Source organism: Biomphalaria glabrata, chromosome 10 (genome assembly GCF_947242115.1).
Source record: "Biomphalaria glabrata chromosome 10, xgBioGlab47.1, whole genome shotgun sequence".
Classification (NCBI taxonomy): domain Eukaryota; kingdom Metazoa; phylum Mollusca; class Gastropoda; family Planorbidae; genus Biomphalaria; species Biomphalaria glabrata.
The window spans coordinates 40,547,939-40,570,071 of NC_074720.1; the positions used below are offsets into that span (position 1 = coordinate 40,547,939).

At 35.0% G+C, this 22,133-nt stretch overlaps 1 protein-coding gene across 1 annotated transcript in view; it reads right to left on the reverse strand.

Moving 5' to 3' along the window:
* Positions 1 to 447: 447 nt before the first annotated feature.
* The window catches only part of LOC106077439 (cytoskeleton-associated protein 5-like), a 44,789-nt gene continuing 23,103 nt past the window's right edge, over positions 448 to 22,133 (reverse strand). The window contains exons 29-46 of the mRNA XM_056043231.1: positions 21,323 to 21,430; positions 20,403 to 20,552; positions 19,974 to 20,177; positions 19,532 to 19,667; positions 17,108 to 17,301; positions 15,472 to 15,632; positions 12,135 to 12,278; positions 11,460 to 11,589; positions 10,819 to 10,998; positions 9,900 to 10,087; positions 8,445 to 8,520; positions 7,248 to 7,439; positions 5,353 to 5,472; positions 5,070 to 5,159; positions 4,464 to 4,611; positions 3,332 to 3,474; positions 2,579 to 2,662; positions 448 to 1,207 (exon numbers count right to left, since the gene is read on the reverse strand). Coding sequence (XP_055899206.1) covers positions 1,088 to 1,207; positions 2,579 to 2,662; positions 3,332 to 3,474; positions 4,464 to 4,611; positions 5,070 to 5,159; positions 5,353 to 5,472; positions 7,248 to 7,439; positions 8,445 to 8,520; positions 9,900 to 10,087; positions 10,819 to 10,998; positions 11,460 to 11,589; positions 12,135 to 12,278; positions 15,472 to 15,632; positions 17,108 to 17,301; positions 19,532 to 19,667; positions 19,974 to 20,177; positions 20,403 to 20,552; positions 21,323 to 21,430 — 2,568 coding nt within the window. The 3' untranslated portion in view covers positions 448 to 1,087. The remainder of the gene's footprint in view (positions 1,208 to 2,578; positions 2,663 to 3,331; positions 3,475 to 4,463; positions 4,612 to 5,069; positions 5,160 to 5,352; positions 5,473 to 7,247; positions 7,440 to 8,444; positions 8,521 to 9,899; positions 10,088 to 10,818; positions 10,999 to 11,459; positions 11,590 to 12,134; positions 12,279 to 15,471; positions 15,633 to 17,107; positions 17,302 to 19,531; positions 19,668 to 19,973; positions 20,178 to 20,402; positions 20,553 to 21,322; positions 21,431 to 22,133) is intronic.

A 22,133-nucleotide genomic window follows, 5' to 3' on the forward strand; every position in this document is an offset into this window, starting at 1 on the left:
ATTCAATAAAACACATTTTTTAAACTCACATTATAAAAAAAACAACATATATATCCATTATCCAAGAGTTCACTTGCATACATTTGCATACACACATTTGCAAAGTCAACACACACACACAGAAATTTATGACGCTGGTGGCTTCGGGGCAAAAAAAACCCACATTAATTGTTAAAAAATAATCTAAAGACAATGTATTGAGATTTATTTCACAATAAAACCAGTTTTTCATCAAAAGAAAAAAAAAGGCCAGATTTTCTCGGCAAAACCTTTCCATGTACAACCTTCTCCTTCAATTGGATAAAATTTTGCGCTGAAGCCATTCAAATATGCAATTGTGCATACACATGAAAACATAAATTTACAAAAGCACAACTGGGGTAGTTATTAAGTAGCATACAAAGGGTTAGGGTTAGGGTTAGGGTTAGGGTTAGGGTTAACCCTAACAACTCTAACCAAAACCTTGTGGTACCCTTTTATATAGGACAATTTTCAAAGTGGTTCAATATCCGTAAAGTGCAACATGCAAAACAGATGCAATATGCAAGACAGATGTACTTTAAAAATAATAGAAGCTTGATATAACTAAAGGGCGTTTGTATTATCATAATACTGTTGTACTACCAGACATTTGTAGCGGAAACTAAAGACAACATTTTTAAAGGCAAGCATCAACAAAAACTTGTATAAATATACATAGATCTATTTATAAGTATGTACAGGGGGGAATATATTGCATATAGATCCCTGATTTAAAAAAAAACAACTATTTTTTCCTAGCCATTGTTTTAAGAAATCAAAAATTTTCCATGGGAAATTAACAACAGCCAAATGGAGCTACCAGATAAGTGAAAGTCATTAAAATGACAGATGTATACATACGCTTCGTTTCTTTCTATTAGCTCCACAGACATACTTATCAATGTCGCAACAAGCTTCTTGCAAAATGGCAATTTTAAAAATTAAAAAACAACATTGATGTGAAGAAGATGAAGGCATTTTACGTCTTTTTGTTTTTCCAGAAAGACTTTTTTGTAACAAAAAAAATATCAAAAACTAAATGGAGTGGAATTGTTTGTTCCTAGGTTTAGCTGTTTGCCATTTTCTTGATTTTTTCCAGCCTTGCCTTTAGACTGGTCACATCAATCACTTGTTTTTGCTGTTCTTCTTCTTTGACTGCAGGAGCACTGCTCTTCCATTGAATATCCTGTTCAAGACACAGTGGAAGAATAAAAGCAATTGGATTCACTGTTGAATTATATATTTATTTTCTATGATGGTTGGTTTAGTTTTATGTTTGCAACTGCTCAAACAAGTTGAAAACTCTCAAATCTATCTAAGAATTAAAATAGAAATGTACCAGTCTATTTATATGTAGTCATATTTATGGCATTCATGATTGCCTCCAAGCGAGAGAGAGGTGAAATAAATTGCTCCAGCTGATAAAGAGAAATCATTTTCTACCAAGCAGTGGTTCTCAACACACTTTTGTATGGTTCTGAGAACTGAGTGCTTTAAAGAAAGGTATCTAAGGCTTCTCAAACGCTTCAATCAAAGGTGCCTCCGCTCCTTCATGGTCATACGCTAGCAGGACAAACTTACAGATAACCATGTTCTGCTGGAGGCTGACATGGACAGTATAGAAGCACTAGAAGCGGGGACAACTGCATGCAAAATGAGATTTTTTGGGGCAAGCTTAAAGGTGGACAGAAGTGCAACCCCTAAGTGCTATTAAGATCCAGCCAGGTGCCATTTTGCACTCACTGGCATAGAGGGAAGTAGCTGGCAGCAGACGGCCTCTAAAAGAGATAGAGAACTCTCATGCAGGCCGCGCGACACACATTTAAGGCCCAGATTAAGCCCTTGTAGAGGACAGGCTAAAGAAAACTTAAAATAAAGAAAATCCTGATGGGGTCTGTTCAGAATTGGAATATAAATCTACAAGTCATATAAAAATAAAAGCTGATGTCAATAGTTCAGAATCAATGGTGATGCTTCTGACCATGCAACAAAGTTAGATACCACTAACACTTGTATAAAAACTGAAGTCACTTTTATATGCCAGCCATGAACCACCACCGTGAAATTTTTCACAATTTTACACATATTGCAATAGAAATATCTGGGTGAATTTCACCATAACCTGTTTTTAAAAGCCTTTACAAAAAATAAGGGGTAACGATCTGAATTTCAAATTCTTAGCTCACAACTCCTAAAGCCGAAATACTAACCACTCTACTAGTGAGCTGCTTATGACTATAGAAGATTGTATAGTTATGTATAAACTGTTTCAAAACTTACTTTAAAAGGGACTAATTCAGCTTTTACCACCACCTCAGTCAAGTACAATTTCTTTCCCTTGTTCAAGATACCAACCACAATAATTAATTACCAAAAGTTAATTAACTAATTGTTTTTTTTTAAATGATTCTTGTGTTGTCAGGTAAAAGAAATAATTGTTGAAAATTTCAGCTTGATCCAAGATTGGGTGTTGGAGAAATAATGTGTACAAATTTTTTACCAGACAGACAGACAGAGTTGATGGAAACTTTGTAAAACAAAACAAATTCAATTTTACCATCTCCCCATGGTCTGTGTCATCAAGAGAATCAGCTTGCACAGTCACTGGATGATTACCACTGACTGCTCTGTTACTGTCAGTCTGAGAGATCAATGTGAAAGAATTGTTAGGGTTATATATCAGTTAATGTATCATACAAAGTCAGTTTAGCTGACATATTCATATCAAATATAAAATACTGTGAAAACAGGTTTACCCGATTTGTTAACAAATTTATTTTATTCTTTAATAGAGATACATTTAGGAGTTGTTGTTTTTTATTTTTAAGGCCCTCTGGTTGTGGTAGGGAACATTTATGACTAGTTTTATCAATATTGGTCTAACAGTTTTGATTTCCATGCAGGACATACATATTCCTTACATTCTACTTTATATATTAGATTTAAAAAATCCTGTGTGGGATGAGATGTCCTGATTGTTTCTCTTGAATAGTGTTTGAAATATGGTGTAGAAAAATACATTAGATATAGATACATTAAGGATAAAAAGTTTTGATCTGTGATTTGATAGCAAACATCTTTAGACATAAGTTAACTATGAGCCTGTGTTAACTGTTTTGTCTATTTCATTTGTTTGTAGCTGATGAAGGCTAAATAGCTTTTTACTTTGACTCAGCAAGGTTTCCAATATGTAATTCTATTGTATTTTACTTTACAATTATAATACATTTAACATCTACTTGGAGTGTTTAGATGGATGGCTGTACTTATTGACGGACGTATATGTAGACTTAAGCCTATTGAATCTTACCTCCCCTGAATTGTTACTGTCCAGACCACACCTAGCCCTCAATGCTCGAAGTTTTTCCCTGTAGAAATCCACATCAGGCATTTCAGGGCCAACTGTGGTCTCATTGTCTTCATCTGATGGATTCTCCTTGTAAACAGAGTCTCCTAGTAGGAAAAATAATAATTATCATTAGCTTTATCCTCAAGCATTTACCAAGAAGTCCAATTGTAACAGAACAGAATCTCCCTTGACTAGGAGATGTCAGAGGTTTGCAGTGCTTTGAGATAATTGAACTGCATCTATCCTTTAATGAAATTTAATACTATTATAAATAATACTAAACTCTTATAAAGGTAGTGGGACAAACAACTGAGAGACCCAAAGAAAAGAACAGCCTTGGCTAAAAAATTATGCAGAGAGCCTAAAAAAAAGAAACTCAAATAGACCCCCTATATACAACGACTCTGCACCAGATATGGAAAAGATAAGCAAGTTGTTACTGAGTCTGTACAGTTACATAAAATGATGCACACATCTTTAAACTCAAAACAATGACAATTATAAATTAGTTACAAAATTTTATTGCTTTTTTTTTAACGGGTCCCATAAGCAAAAATTGTTATTGTGTTTATGCTGTTTTGTCTTGGTCATATCTTGATTAAAAAAACACTTAAAGTTAAAATCTCATTTCATCATCCTGATTGTTTCAAAATAAATGCCAAGGGTCACTTAGGGTTTAATGAAAGGGCGCCCTAATGTTATAAAAACAATTCAACAAGATCATCTTTTTCCCCACTAAGTCTGTTAATGATAATCTGAGCTCCTGTTAGTCACTTCACAGCCACATTAGTGAATGCAATTTAAACGTGATGTAAGGTAGAAGCGCCATTCGCATGCAAAGGAACCTACATTGGTATAACTAAACTCTGTCAGCTTGTGTTTTACAGTGGTTCAATAAATGCATCTTCAAGACTCAAGAGAATTATCTTCTATATTTTCCACATTCAAAAGGAACATCTGTGTCAGCTTGTTATTTTTTTTTTCACTGGTTCTAAAGTTTCAATAAAAGCACCTTCAAGAGAACTACCTTCTATATTATCCACATTCACTATATGGACCATTAAGCCTGACTTAGGGAATGCTGCCAACTCACCTGCCGCCTTCTTCCCTCCTCTTTCTCTCTCTATCTCTGATAACATGTTGCTGATGTATTTTTGGAAATGGGGTGAAGTTTTCTTCAAGAATGGCTCCACGTCAGCCTCAGGATATTTTTTCTTGAAGTCAAACAGATCATTCAGTCCCTGAAACAGATACACAGATTGGATAGAGCCACAACTTTTTAAAAGTTTTGTTGAAAAAAAAATATGTCAACCTTTTTCTAAGCAATATGCAGTGTTGAAAAATTCTTAAGCCCTTGAGTCTCTATCTATATACATCAATGATGAAATAATGGTCTAAATCAGCGGTTCTCAACCTTTTATGCTCGTGACCCTTTTTACAACCCCCCCACTCTGTTGCGACCCCTTCCACACACATACATTCAGCAATAGAAGAATAGACAATAACAATCCATATTTTCGATGGTCTTAGGCGACCCCTGGTAAATCGTCAATCGACCCCCTTGGTTGAGAACCCCTGGTCTAAATGGTTTGGTGGAAGGAAATGAGAGAAGATGACATAGCAATAAAAACTACTGCTCTAAAAAAAATTGCTTTCCCAAAATGAAATATCATTAGTAAAAAAAATAAAAAATACTTGCCTCCCTTGTGTTTTCCTTAGTGCCAATTTTTTTGAAAATCTCCGTCAGGAGCTCATGTGTCTTGGAGACTCTTTTGTTCTTTGATGCACTCTTAAAAATGCAAGCAGGAGAGAATAGTTTTAAATTGACCATAGCAAGCTTTATGTCAGCAGTTTTGTCATTTACAATTTAAAAAAAAAAAAATATATATATACTCTTACATCATGAAAACATTAGGTAGGTAGGTCATAAAATGATTGACCTTTTCTTTTGTTTTATAGGGTATTAGCAAATGAAAACTGACCTTGACCTTATCAGCATTCAAGTCTTCAGTTCTGTTCCCACTTTTAGCTAGAACTGTGTGTAGATATGCTTCCACTTCTGAGTTCTCTGAGGCACCAATCAAACCAGTGTGGCTTAAGATCTGTCCAATCAAACAAGATTTTGGTAATATTTTTTTTTATAATACTAACAAGAAGTATTGCTCTTTTAATTTGCTTTGAAATGGAATATATTTGCAGCTAAAATGCAAATCATATCAAACATAGAAACACTTAAAAATAGTTAAAGAATTCAGGGGTTGGAAGCAGAACTTTTCCCAATACCCAAGTTAAATATAAAAAACTATTGGTAAATACATAGAGAGAGATACAATCATATGTCAGGGATTTTAAAAAAATTATCAAGGTCTTCAATATGAAGTATTGTTATGAACAAATGAGACTCTTTCATAAATGCATTAACACATATCTTGAAACTGGTAGTGTAATAAAGAATTTAATCTTGATTCAATAACTAATTACTGATAATACTATTTAATCATGTCGCTTCCTTTTCCTATTTCCCTCCCCTTCTTTCAAGAGGCATTTGCAGCATTTGGATTCCACAATCCCACTACAATGTGCAAGTAACGAGTACCGAGTATTTGGTTCTTTCATGATAGACTTCAAAGACTCACTTTCAGCCATGTTTTATAAGACACACAAATAGAAACCCAAGATTTCGGGGGGGAACAAAGAGACAGGAGAAAATCTAAAAGTATTTAAAGGGGAGCTTTCAAGAAAAACCTGATGACAGGTGCAAACATTAGGATGAGGGTGAACTACTTTCATGCATGCATCATGTCTGGTCTTACTTTAAGTCACATCTAGTTCAGTCTAAGTTAGTAATATGTCCAGTCTTGGCTAGTGTCATGTCCAGTCTTGGCTAGTGTCATGTCTAGTCTTACTTTAAGTCACATCTAGTCTAAGTTTAAATTCAGTCTAAGTTAGTAATATGTCCAGTCTTGGCTAGTGTCATGTCCAGTCTTGGCTAGTATCATGTCTAGTCTTACTTTAAGTCACATCTAGTCTAAGTTTAAGTTCAGTCTTAGTTAGTAATATGTCCAGTCTTGGCTAGTATCATGTCCAGTCTTGGCTAGTTTCATGTCTAGTCTTACTTTAAGTCACATCTAGTCTAAGTTTAAGTTCAGTCTAAGTTAGTAATATGTCCAGTCTTGGCTAGTATCATGTCTAGTCTTACTTTAAGTCACATCTAGTCTAAGTTTAAGTTCAGTCTTAGTAATATGTCCAGTCTTGGCTAGTACCATGTCTAGTCTTACTTTAAGTCACATCTAGTCTAAGTTTAAGTTCAGTCTTAGTTAGTAATATGTCCAGTCTTGGCTAGTATCATGTCCAGTCTTACTTTAAGTCACATCTAGTCTAAGTTTAAGTTCAGTCTTAGTAATATGTCCAGTCTTGGCTAGTACCATGTCCAGTCTTGGCTAGTATCATGTCCAGTCTTGGCTAGTATCACGTCCAGTCTTGGTTAGTATCATGTCTAGTCTTGGCTAGTATCACGTCCAGTCTTGGCTAGTATCATGTCCAGTCTTGGCTAGTATCATGTCTAGTCTTACTTTAAGTCACATCTAGTCTAAGTTTAAGTTCAGTCTTAGTTAGTAATATGTCCAGTCTTGGCTAGTATCATGTCCAGTCTTGGCTAGTATCATGTTTAGTCTTAACTAATATCATTTCCAGTCTTAGCTTGTATCATGTTTAGTCTTACGTTAAGTCATGTCCAAGTTTTAGCTAGCATTATGTCCGGTTTTAGTTTATATCATGTCCAGTCTTAGCTTGCATCAAGTCCACTCTTAGCTTGTAGCATGTCTAGTCTTAGTTTGCCATTTCTGCACTTACCTATATTCATTACATCCAGTCTTACCTTGTGTCCTTTCAATTTGGTCAAATTGTGTAGTAATGTCTTGATTGTTCTGATTGGCATGTCCAAATTGGGTCGACTTTTCCAGCTGGATGTGGGAAACTGCTGGAAGAACAAGTGTGTCTCATAGATCACACGGTCGCAGTTGAGCTCGTTGATTTTCTCTGGCACCAAATTTAAAATTTTCCACAGGCACTGAGAACAGACAATGTTGTTTTTTTTGTGTGTGTACAAAGTGAATGGAGAATAAAAGCCAGCATTCAAATACAAAAATGTCTATATTATAATTTGAAACAGTGTTACAAAAGTATGCCATAAAGTTCATTCAAATCATAACAAAACATTTTTTTTTATATCATTATTTAAAACAAAAGGATAAAAATAAGGTTATGAGAAAATAGAATAAATAGTGGAAAAAAAAATGGCCTTTATTTTTTGCTATGAGTTTTGTGAATTTTGGTTCATGTCTAAAAGAGCGCCAAGAATTGAAGATTAAGATGAGAAATGCATTTTAAACCAACTATGTTAAATACAGATTGATCATTGCCAATCATGGAAGACGGCCGCATGCCAAAGGCAATCTTCTTTAGCGAGCTTAAATGAAGATGGCGTAACAGAGGTGCACTACAAAGATCAACTCAGGCACCATTGCGCCCTCACCGGCATAGAGGAAAGTAGCTGGCAACAGATGGCCTATGAAAGAGACAGTTGGAGAACTCTCACAAAGGCTGCAGGACAAACATTTAAGACTCAAAAGAAAAGCCGTTACTGAAGACAGGTGCAGAAGACAAAAAGAACACTTAAACAGACCATCAGCAGACAATGGCTTTGTCTGCATAAGATGTGGGAAAATGTGTAGGTTGCAAATGGGTCATAATCATGTGAATCACTGCATGCATCCTTAATCTTCGGAATCGAAGACATTGTTATCATTGGCAAGCATGTCCTACTGACAGTTATGACAGGTAAAGAAAATAATTAGAAAAATTAAATACATAGGTTCCAATGCAACCCCCAAAGCCTATTGCTTAATGTTAAATAAAATACCCATAATTCACAAACACACTACTGACAAAAAATGTGGGGAGCTAGTCTAAATAAAGATAATTATGTCAAATTGTGGAGAATACTTCTGAAGAGAAAGAGTTTAAAAGTTTGAACAACACTTGTACACTAGTTCTACTTAGAAATGTGGGATACCTTAATGACCAAGTCCAAAAATTTGTAGGAACATGTCTCACTTTGTAAACATTCCCTCATTAGTGAGATGATTGCACTGGGAAAGAAAAAATGCAAACAATAAATATTAAGACATCGAAAACAGAACTCATTATGATCAACTGTCCCTTGACATCTTAGAGGAGCTGTGACATTTTGTAGCAGCAGTTCTTAGCAGGATCTCAAGAGAGTCTGGACCATTTGTATACGTTCTCCAGCCAGATTTTCTTCGGATGACACTTTCTTCGTGCTCCCTCCACTGTACCTTGAATGTTGACTTTCAAAAGTATGTCTTACAATTATGACCGAACCAGCTCAGCTTTGTCTCTTCACAGTATTGAGGAGTTCCTCCTTTTTGCCAGCCTGTTGACAAACTGATTTGCCTTTTCTTCCTGGTATCTGATACCCAGCATTTTTCTGAAGCGTTTACTCTTAAAAGCTTGGATTCTTCTTTCAGCCTCAGCATTAAGTGTCCAACTTTCACAACCATATAGGAGTACAGAGACTACTAGCAAAGAATACATTTTTTAAATTTTATTTGGAAGCTGATGTAATGCTTCCAGATCTTACAGAGTTTGGCCATGACCAGCCAAGCTTAAACTTAGACATAACTAGAGGCATATATTTATCAACTCAATTTTAAAAGTAAAAATCAAGAAACTTGTTGAAAGTTCTGCTGAAACAAATGATGAATTAACAATACATAGTGCTGTAATAAACTAGTTACCTGGATGTGGGTGTGGGAGGGTAGTGCGTGTGTGAGAAAAGCCCACACAGGTTGTACAAGCCAGCGTACTGCAGGTGGTCAACCACATTCTGGTGTGAACATTGCCCATGAGCTAAACATGCATATCATCTAGAAAGTGCTGGCGATCGGCTTGGGGGGGGGGGGGGATCTTATATAACTGGAGTACAGCAGAATGGAGGGCAATGAAGTTTAAATAGTTCAGTGAAAGTAGGAATGTTATGGTGCAGTAAAGTTAAGCAATTTTATGGTCAGACTTTCAGGGTACTAGCATACTATTTGATTGTTATTACATAAAGTCTTACTGAGTCAGAGCTGTCAAGTTCTTGAATTTGTTGATCAAGTCAGCATAAAGAACAAGATAGAGTGACAAGACAATATAATAAAAGCACTAGAATACTGTTGTAATTGAGAGAGGATGGTGAAGAAGATATGGCAAAACATTCTAGAGGAATCAAATCATGTACCACCACCTTGGTAACAAGGACTAGCAGCAACACATTTACCAAGCTAAATCTGACATGACCTTCTACCACACCCAACACCCCCCAAAGTATTAGAGCCTTCATCAGTAGAGTTATCTGGACCCACATTCACAACCCAGGATTACTCCCCCCCAGAAAAGCCCGCACTAATTCATCATTAAAATGAATGATGCATTGAACCATGTGACAGGATAAGTGTCTACTCACCAAGTTATATTGGTGGCGTCTGATTTGTTAATGATCTTGACCACAGTGATGTTGACTGTCTTAATGATGTGCGGGCCATCTTCCATTTGTTCAATCCTAGTGTCAAGGAGGACAGTCAGCAGGCTGTTCATTAGATCTTTTAATGTGTGTGTGGAGGCTTTCTTGCCCATTGGAGTTTTGTCAAATATCTGCAAAAAGCCACAATCTCATTGGTGAGGTTACATTTAGCCTTACTAGTCAAAAAGATACTAAATATGTCTAATGCATTAAAAGAACAGATCACTAGTGACTACTAATCCTTTCTCTAACCCATTCTGTCCACTATGATTGCTTCTTCCACATGCAATAGTAATTGTAAATGATAGCTATTTTATTTTGTTCACTAGTATTAGTGAATGCTTTTCCATTTGGTCCACAACTGATTACTATGCAAATATTTTATGAATGCTTAACTGTTCAGGACTGGAGTCAATTCATTTCCCAATAATGGATATTTTTAATTCTAAATTTAAAAAAAAACAAACAAAAAAACTAAAATTCCTATATATTCATTGTATTTTGCTCTAACATAAAAACTTATGTATATATAGTCCATTCGTTAATGACTATTTTTTGTCATCCAGGGGGCTGAGGGCTATGCAATGGGGTTTTGTGCCTCCTTATTTCCCAAATAATGATACCTAAATATCAATCTCACAGATTTGTTTCACAAAATAAAATAATTTTTCAAAAAAAACAAAAAACAACCCAAGAGAGTGTGAACTTAGTAGCTAATGAACGATTCCAAAGTAAAATTAGTCACAGATGCAGCAGCTAGTGGTTCTCCTGTACTTAACAAAATCACAGCTAAAGCAGCCAGTGGTTCTCTAAAGCTAAACAAAGCCAGAACTACAGCATCTAGTAGTTCTCAAGTACTCACACTCAACAATGTACTCAGCAGACATCTATAGAGGCGAATCACTTCTTTGTTGTCCACTTGGGGGTCATGCAGGTGTTTGCCTAGACCCATTTTACTTTGCAACGTAATGACCACCAGAAGATTATCTATGTGATTGGCCATGACAGAGGCTTTCCTTTCGTCTTTCAAGACCTCATCAATCTAACACAAATAAAATAGAAGATATAAAACCAATAAGGGGGGTGGGGAGAAAAGGGAATTTAAAAAAAAGAAGGGACATAATCTTAATATTAGGTTATAAAATTAAAAAACAAAGACTATTAAGCTTAATCAACAAATAAAGAATATCACCTACATTAATCAGAATCTAACTTAACATAAAATCAAAAAGAAAAAATTTTCTTATTAAACGCTACTAACTAATTTTCTCCATTATTTTTCTTTATGAAGTGCTTATAGATTCTTTTTTTCTGCAGGATGAGAATTTCATTACGTATAAATCTAATAAAATTTCATAAACCAAGTTCTTGCTTGAAAGATAAACAATAAAAACTAAGAAAATAATACTCTTATCATCATGCAGTAGAAAAACTATGCTGCTACTTGTACATGTGCTAAGGTCTTGAAAGAACTAAACAAGTGAGTGAAGGCAGAGCTAGTACCTGGGCTAAAGCTTTGATGCTGGTGTTGATCTCCACATTGGATATAAGAGACACCACACTGCCAATACTGGCGGAGACATCTGCTGAACCAATCAGTTTGGAAGCCAGACTGGGTGAGGCAGGACGTTCCCTAATGGTGAACAAAATAAACAAGTAATTATTTACTATGAACATTACGTTTCAAGTAGGCCATTGTGATGTAAAGTTGTGGATGAAATATGTTTCAAATACACTGATCTACAATTGCATTAACAATTTGTATGTAATATTTACTAGAATGTGGATGTGTGGCTGAGAGGCTTAAACCGCTAGACTACCTATCCAGAGGCTAGATTTCGACACTCAAATCAATCAATGTTGTATTACTGAGCACCTAATTGCAGCACAAAATGCCTTCTTCGAGATCCCCCCCCCCCTTCCTGTTCCCATAGTGCACTAAGCATGCTATAAGCATATAGGTTGTGATATATAAGAGCAATTAAAAACACAAAACAAAACATAAACGGCAAAAGAGAGATGAATAATGTCCAGTCTTAATTTAGGTTTACCTGCAAGAGCCATAACAATGTTTCAATTACAGGATGAATATAGGCCTGGCTCTAGTAGCCATGACAGTTTTTAAATTACATGAATTTTGGTTTAGCTATAGGAGCCATGACACTTTCAATTACTTACATGAATTTTGGTTTAGCTATAGGAGCCATGACAGTGTCCAGGTCAAGTTCTATTAATTGAGGAAAGACTGGCTCCCAATCTTCCTCTGGTTCCAGCTCTAGGTGATAGGTCTTCTTGACCGGCTCCATCCTGGCAATGTTAGGTCTTTAAGTGGGAAGAGAAGAAAAAAAGATATTTGTCAGTATTGACAGACTGAGGCCACCAAACTGTATCAATACTGTCTAAGGCTTACAACTATATAAAAGGTTCTAATAGTTGGCCCCATTGTAAATGTGAACACACAACTGTTGTTTCATAATCTAAAATGATTGAAATTGTTTGTGAATATTTTGTCTATTTTTATGACTAAGTTATCAAGAAATGAGATAAGGAGAAAAATGAATTTTGGAATATTAACAGAGGGAAACAACTAGGATGAAACATTTGATATAGATTGAGTAGTTTAACCAAACATTAAGACACTCAAACATATACACACAAGTACGATAAGATTCTCTGCTTGGTGTTAGGGTTAAAACAAAAAACACAATAGGTCAACTACAAATAGAAGAGGATCCTTATTCACATTCTCAAAGTCTAATAAATAATAAGAATAATCTAACAATATTATTCTTCGGGGCTAGGGGCTTTGACCGAGACCATGCGTTATAGAAGGCCTGAACACTGACCTGCAATGTCACAACCTGTGGGCCGTTTAGATTAATTGCTCGTCACGTCGTACAGACCTGTGACGTGGCAATGAGACATTGGTCTAAACTGCCCACAGGTTGTGACGTTGCAGGTCAGTGTTCAGGCCTTCTATAACAATTGGTCTCGGTTTGACCATTGTGAATTACACACACAGGGAGGACTAGATAAAATTAGAACAGCCTAGAATAAAACAATTGGCATGCATTAGGCCGTACATTACAAAACATCAATGTCACTTCTCTAAGTGGGATAATACACTATCCAACTCCAAATCTCCTGAGTGAGACCATGCACATAGAGTATAATCTAATGTCTAGCCCTTGCCATCCTCATAGAAAATAAGAACACACAGAAGAGTTCTTCAACAGAATACATCTGGGTGAGATGAAGTGAAGGTTTCAATGACTTAGTCTGCAGTAGGTTTCAACTTGCTTTCATAAAAAAAAAAAAAACTATAATTACAAACTGTAGAACAAGCTTTGATCTGTTGAGCACTGTAAGTTTCAGGACACAAAGATAGAGGCACACTTCTTATTCCAGATGCTAGAACAAATGCATACAAGTGCTCATTCTTCCCTAGTGCCTTTAGAGAATGGAATGGGTTGCCTGAACCGGCCAGGAAAACCAACTACTTAGCAGAGTTTAAGTCATTGACTAACGTGCATGACTAGATATGACATGAAATTTTTAGGAGGTAATTATCTTCTTTTTTGAAGTTACGTCTGTAATATATAAGATATAAGATTTTATGATTAGTTTTCCCACATGCAAAAATTCTATTTCAAAGTACTGTTATAATAATTAGTTGCTTCACACCAGTTCGAAAGAAATGACTCCTAACTTGGATAACTTAGATGCATTGTGCTATCATAAAACATTTACTTATTGAGTCACAACAAAAGTTCAAGAAATGTTTTATGTCTTGCTGGTTGACTTGACAAAATTTAATCAGCAGACGTAGAACTGACATACAAGCAGAAACAAAAGATATCATTTCAAACTGTTATTCACCAAAGCTGGACTAGACATTATTTACTATGTCAAGCTAAACAAAATGACCAATTCTATAGTTATCGAACCATTGAAACAATATCTGTGGTTTCTTTTTAATGCAAATATAGTTATTGTGTTTTTTTGCTTTTCAAAAGTCAAATTGAATTGTATTTTATCAATACGGTGAAGTCATTAATTAAAACTATTTTTTTTTTTTTAAATACACACAAACATGAAGTCACAAGGGCTCTGATTTGTAACATTTCATTGTTTCATGTGTAGATAGTGGATTGGAGAGGTCAGGGAAGGGTATCCATCATTACTATGCTCCCTACAAGGCTTCAGGAAGAAGTGATTCATTCAAAGAACTGTTAGCCCATCCAATAAGGTGACAAATAAGGTCACATACATATACAAGTACATTCAGTACACAATACAGGTTCCAGAACTGATCTCTCTAGGTTACTGTCTAGCATGCAACACATGGTTGTAAACTGTCACTTACCAAATCAAACAAGCAATCAGGGGAGACAGTCATGTGTCAATGTTTAGCGAGAAAGATGGATCAAAATAATTTCATTTTACAACAGGACATTGATGATGGATAGGACATTAGTGATAAATAGGACTTGTGTTATAGGACAATGCTGATTTCTTGCTATAACCAAAAGAATGCTAAAAATGACATCTTAATTTATATTTTTTTTTATGATTTATAGAATAACTTTTGTGTGGAAAATACGTTTAATATAGTGCTATGCTAATAATTTCTTTTAAAAAAATAATACTTTTTTAGCCTGAAATTCAACATAGTTCAATAAATCTAATGATATAAAATATCACAAATAAATAATATACAATGCACAGTCAAACATTTTATAGCTATAGAGATGCTAGATTTTTGTAAATAATTAGAGTGCCTTGGGACACAAACAATTGTTGTGTGGTTAATAAATGTCAAAACATCTTTAAGATGATGATTAGAAGGATAAAATTGAATGTTTAGAGAGATTAGGTTCCAGATCTTTTCAAGTTTCTTTCAGATTTGTAAAAATGAATAATTGTTTAGAAGTCATTCTTGAAGCTAAGGATCTTACTGCCAGCATTTTAAATTAAACATTATTCTTTTATAGTTTATGTTAAGGTTAAAAAAAATTTTAGATAAAAAAAAATTGAAATTACAATTGTGACTCTTTACAATCTGAAGGTTGCAAACTGAAAGAGTTGGATTACCAGGGGTTAGCTGCACTTCAAGAACTTAACCACATGTGTCAAGAAAATTACATTAATGATGTCATATTTATCTCTTCAATGTCCGAAGTTTAAAAATTAACAATGGATGAAAAAGAAAAATATCTTCATCTCAAAAAATACAAAACATGATTGCAGCTTTCACATACTGTACTAAATTACAATTTAACCCTGACCTACATTCTAAAAATATATGTACTACAGAATTAATTACATGAATTTACATTGGCATTGTGTTGGATTACTGAATGAGTCGGATTATCAAGAGTCAACTGTATTTAAAAAGAAAATTACAATGTTTTTTTTTTATCTTACACGACTAGCAGAAAGTAAATTGGAAAAGAACAGAATCCAATAATTCTAAAAACTTAATAAATAGAATTGTTCATTAGTCATGACTTACTGAGAAGCTGCTTTGGCCAAGTTTCCTACTGGAGCTGTCTTTGGTCGCTGAGCTTGTGGCTGCTGCTGAGGCTGCAGAGGTTCTTTCACTGGCTTAGCTTCCTTGTTCTTGGTGGCTCTCTTGATTCTCTCATCCAGAAGACTTTGTTCTTTGTCATTCAGCTGAGGACACACAGTGGTAGAGAAACTAATTCATCTTAAAGCATTCAAGACAAACAAACCAGTAGGGTATATTAAAAGAAACTATTACTAATCAAACATGAACAAAGGTTTAACCCTGGTTAGACCAATATTAGAATGATCATCCTCTGTTTGGGACTCCTCAACTCAAGCAAAACAGAAACTAGAACAGGTACAAAATAGAGCACTGATTCATAACAAATTATATTCACTCTTTGAGTAGAGTATCACCGTTAGTAAAATCACTAAGTTTAGAAACACTTCAGGGCAGAAGACTAAAAAGTAAAGTTGAAAATACAAAAACAAAACTAATAAAATATTCAGAAAGATAAAGATAAAGGCAAGAGTTCTTATTCCATATATAGGGATTTTTAATGTCTACTAGTGCTCTTTCTTTTCTTGTGCCATTAGAGCAAGAAATGGGTTACCAGGAAAACCAAAGACTTAGCAGAGTTTACATTTCACTATGTACGAATATATTAAGACATGGATAAAACTAGGACACAATTCTCTTCTCTTCTGAAAGAAGATCTGTAATTTATAAGATAAGATAGAAACTAACTAATTGTAGGCCACTTTATACGTTTTACAATGACAATCAGACAAAAAGATTCAAAAATGTAATCCAAGAAAGATGATCAGAACCTGGATGATGCGGTTTGAACTAGAAGCAGATTTTGTTAACAGAAAGCAGTAACAATCTAGTTAAAGCTAATTTGTTCTGTGTTAGTGAGAGTTCTTTCATTAGCATGAACATTCATTAGGTAATAAATTTTGCAACGCAGCATGCTAGAATGTCTTGCAGTTCTACAATGACAGGAACCAAGAATTATATTCTGAGAATCCTCCTAGCTACAAAGAAAATAGCATCATAAAAGTCTCAAGCCAAATATGGTAAATGAAATATACTAATTTTTATATCCAGGATATTGAAATGATATTGTATTGCCAGGATGATAATGAACAGACAGGAAATTTAGATCGTGTCAGTATCTTTATACTTATTTTTATTATTTTCGTTAAATTGTGACTTTTTGTCTGAATGACTCCAGCTGACCTCTGTTGTGAATGCCTCCTCAATGTTTTGATTTGTAAGAATGAACAATGTGTAATTTGTAAAAAAAGAGGGCAAGTAGACATTAAACAAATAGAATAAAAATAATTATGAAGATACTGACAGATGCTAATGAACACAAAGTACGTTAGGAGGATATTGTTAGACAAACTTCTATTGCTTTAACACTATATTGGCTTTAACACTATATTGGCTTTAACACTATATTGGCTTTAACACTATATTGGCTCTCAAGATAAGTCTTATCCTTGCATGTTTTAAGTCTGAAGGCAGCACACAAAAAAAAAGTTGACAAGAAAAAGAATCAAATGTCTTAACTTAACAAAAAATAAATAAATAAATACAAAAGATGGAAGCATTACACTAAAGTTGACCTGCTTACATTGCCAATAAACTTGTAAACATTTTCCCCAATAATTCCATGGGCAACGACAATGGTGTTTAGGGCAGCGTTTCTCACACCATTGTCCCTGTCCCCAATCTGGGCAGCAATAATCTTTAAGGCATGTGCAGGGGAGGGTTGGCAGACATTGATGCCATAATTTTCTATCAAACATCCGAGCTCCTCCAGCAGCTCTGGAATAATAAGAAGTACATGGTTAGTAATGCTCAACCTGAATGATTATTATTATTATTATTATAGCTTTTATATAGCGCTATTTTCATGCTTATAGCATGCTCAGAGTGCTTTTGGTCCAATCTCAATTGTGGACCAGTGGGGGGAGGGGGTATCTAGGAGTTGGTTTTCCGTACTGCCTTTAGGCGCTCAGTAAACACAATTCTGCCCAAGTCGGGTGTCGAACCTTGAGCCTCCTTCTAGGTAGCCAAGCCAAGCCAAGTTCAAGCGCACTTGGCCTCTCGACCACGCCTCCCACGATGATTGCCATATAATTGCTGCTAAAAGTCAAGGTAGTTGATTAGTTATACTGGCCACTCAATATCATAGCAAAAAGCCACAATTTCTACTTTTCTTATCCAGTCTTGTAAAAATGTTTGTAAAATGTTTTACATGTTTCGGATGTTTCTAATTTACTTCCTAGTCCAAACCTGCTGCAGGATGACCTGGGATTGCAGCGGACAGGGTATGAACCTAGGATTATCGACAAGTCTGAATGACATTCCAGCCCACATACCGCAGGACCAGGCTATGTCTAGAAATAAAGTTTGTTAGTTACTAATGAAATGCCCAATCATGTTCAGTTCTGTTCATACTCTTGCAAAGACGTTACTTAGAAAATAATCATTGCACACGTCTGAATGAGGTATAAATAACAAACTGAAAACTGTATGCAGTGCTGTTAATAGACTTGATAATTTTCACAATTTTTTTGCACCTCCATTTATTCAGTTTCAAAACATTTTCCCTGCACTTAAAACCTTATCAGAGTAAAATAACAATCTATATATATAATTCTCTTCTTCCCTCAAGAGTTTTGTCGAGTAGTAAGGAGTAAAGGAAAGATCACTCTGCGGATAATCCACAAGAAAACATGAGGGGGGGGGGGGGGGGGGAAGAACATAGTCACAAAATAGCAGGGCAGGACCGTTGCAATATCACTCTTTTTTTTTTATTTCTACCTCACGTTGAAAAAAAAAAAGGGAGGGGGGGGGGAGTAATCTACTCTGTAGTAACTATCGAAGTGACAGAGCACGCTCAAGAGTTTGGACACAATGGAAAGATCACTCTTTTATTTTTGCAACTCGGACGGAGGGAGTTATCCTAGGTAATTTAAGAGCGAAAAAAAAAGAGAATTTTCGTCTGTATATTTCAGGAGATTTGTATGAGTTTTCAAAAGATTTTAATAATTTCCGGATATTTCCAGGACTTTTTCTTATATTTTGCAATTTCAGATTTCCAGGACCTCCTGACAGGAGGCAGCGGGAAATCTGTTATAAGTTATAAAATGGTTTAATTTAATAATTTATACACCTCAAATTAGCGCGGTCCTATAAATGTGCTGGGCCCACTGAGGTCGCATAGGATGCAGTGGCCTAAGGTTGGCACTGCAAAATAGCGGCGTATGCTACGCTGCAGGTCGACTAGTTCAACTTAATTGGATCTGTATATCTGATCAGCAGCTCTCAGAGACCAGTGGCAAGCAAGACACAAACATGTGAATGTTGTGTTATTCTGTTCAAGACTTTATCTTTCTAGTGAAGAACATTCAATGCCCATACTTCAGCTCATTCTTCAATGATCTCTATGTTTTCCTGTGTCTGATATTGGTCAATGTCATCAGTCTGAGTAGATGGTCTAACCATCTTCATCTTTGGTGCTTAATTACTTTTTGACCTAGAGAAATTTATGTTATTTTTTTTGGCATGTAAATTGAAATTGTATTTGGCCAGGACTGTATATTCCCAGGTAAAGGCTAGGAGGGTATGATAATGGGTCATGAGAGTAACTATTTCTGATGAATAACCAGCAAGCATTATAGGTTAATGGTGTGAATAACGTGTATCTACATGTATGTCAATGCATTAAATATTGCAAAGTTTGCCTCTGAAATGTTATGTTCACTAGGCAGCAGCATTTCTAGATCTGAAGAAAGTTAAATTCACTAGTTACAATCTTCTAGATCTGTAGTGTGTAAGATTCCCTTAATACAATCTTCTAGATCTGTAGTGTATAAGGTTCACTTAATACAATCTTCTATCATCTGAAATATGTTAAGTTCAGTAATCACAATCTTCTAGATCTGTAGAATGAAAGGTTCACTTATTCCAGTCTTTTATTTCTAGTAAGTAAGGTTCACCTAGACCTATCCAATTTGTTTGCAGTGTAAATCAATCTATTTCTACTTACCTTGTCTTTGTTTGGCCACTTTACACTTCAATCCTTCAATAATAAAGCTAAACATTTTGACAGAGGGATAAATCTTACACATCTGTTTCAGGATGTTTCGTACGTCTCGTCTCACATTGTCTTTAGGATCTCCACTCTAAGGATTAGAGAAACAGAAAAATGGAACTCATAGAAAGACCCATATCAAAGTTTGTTAACAGCACTATACAAATTAAAGTATGATTTGGGATCTGAACTCTAGTGATCAAACAAAGGTTATGGAAAGCCACATGCAAAATATTTGCTTGATATGTCTGGGTAGTTAATAGTTACTTTTTCTAAGTTTGTATTAAAACCTCTGAAAGAGGAATCATTAAGTATTTAGAGACCTAGTTGAAAGTTTTTTTTTATAACTTTTGGTAAAAATAGGTGATAAAAAAATAAAAGAAACATGAGAACTCACCTTAAGAATGAGATAAGGAATGAATGAGCTGGCCTCTAAATCACTCAAGTGGTAGTCCTGGGAAGCCAGCATAGAGAAGAGTTGTTGAATGTAGTCCAAGGCTTTGTTCAACATGCTTGGATTTGTGTCAAAGAAACGGATTGTAAACCATTTCAGCAAAAGGTCAAGATTGTTCAAAGTCTCTTTTTCCTGAGTCTCAATACACTGGGAAAAAAAGAAAGATTTTGTATTTCAAACTATTCTATTAACTTTCTTTTGTTAATAACCCGATTCTCTCACTTTACAATGTATTTTAAGATAAACAAGTTAGTTAAATAAGAAAAGAATACAAAAACAGCCAGGAAGCTTATATATTAAAACTAAAAACAAGTTTCTGAAATGATTAGTTAAGAAAATGTATTAAAAGACTGGTCTTATTGTGATATTTACCTTTATAAGTTGCTCAATGGCTTTTATATGGTTTTTGAAATCAGCATGGAACAGGTCAGCCATAATGGCACGGTTAAAATTTTTCTCCATTTGGGATTTGAGTTGCTCTATAAATTCTCCCCTAAGTTCTATGAAGTTCCACTTCAGCACCTGCAGGAAGTCAAGAAAGAAGACAGTTATCTGTTGTAGTAGTTTCTCTTGTAAACTATTGCACAAAGATTTCATCAAATGGTCACAAATGAAAATCACAAACTGTGGTGATAACTATAATTTAATTAGAATTTTTTTTTGTATAATTGAGTCACTTTAGAGCAATAAAATAAAGAGGATCTATAAAGACAAAAAAAGGAACAAGAATGAAAAGATTATCTTAGAAACAAGAAAGATTAGAGAGGCTTAGGAAAGAGAAACAAGATAGACAAGGTGTACTGTATAAAACATATTATTGGTATGTCGCCACACAACCCCTCGTAACAGGTCAAAAGTGATGTATTAGTACTAAAGTGTGACACGAGTCATTCGTATGGTGAATAGTCATCAGTCAACATTGAAAGGAGCAAGTCAGCCATTTGGTTTAACTGTTTAACCAACAACTCTATGTCCCAATGTGATATATGATGTATATCATACATACTCAGGTAAAAAGTTCTTTTGAAAAGCAGAACTATTACAAGCATCTAGGATTATTACATAGGTAAAGAATTTATTGTACTTATTTATTGTAATTCATATCTTGAATGTTGATGAGGAATGTTTATCTATGATTATTAGATAGGTAATAGATTTATTGTACACACTAGACAACAGAAATAACCTGTAGAAAATATTATTATGTCATAACATCTTCAATCATAAGTTTCAAAGGAGAGGTTTATGCAACTACAGGCATGACCAAGCTCTATACTATTTCAAAGCTTTACCTTCATGGCTTTTTCCTCTTTGACTCTTTGCTCTTTGGAGACAGTCATGTTCATGATAGGACCAAAGTCTTCTTCCTCTTTTTTCTTGCTGCTGGCTGCTGGTGCAGGCTGACAAAACAAAAGCATATTTTATGCGGGACTGGTACGACCACTAAAAGAAGCATTATCAAAAAGATTAAATATCCAATCAGTGGTGAAAACTCATAGGACCTCAAGAATTCAAAAGAAAAATAAGTACAATGAGAACAAAAAATTCATTATTGTGAACATGAACTTCTGGTACAAAATTACTGGAATTTTCCTTTGCTAAGATCCATTTACATATAACATCATATGGGTAGACAGGACCACAACACACATCAAGGCAGTTTCATGGTTATCTTCAAGGGTGGTCAAGTGGACTTGAGTTTCACTGCAGTCCATCCTGTCATATGGTATCTGCCTTGTAAGTTCTCCTACGCTCCAGACATTCATGGCTCAGCTAATGGAAGAGTGTGTTGATAAACATAACTTGCTTGTAAAAACCTCTTGCTAAAGTACATCAGAAAATAGATCTACTATCACTTTGTCAATGCTCAGATGATGATGTGGGATCGAGACATGAAGCTGATCATTCCATTCAAAGAAACAAGAGAAAGAATCATTTAGTCACATTGTTAATGTGAGTGAAATCCTTTCACAACAATCTCACTATACTGGCCAGTCAATATTTGTATTTGTAATGTCCACCTCATTGATCCTTACTTGAAATAAAGTTTATATCATTCTTTAAACTAATTACAATCAGTTCTGATCCACAAAAAAGTCAAGC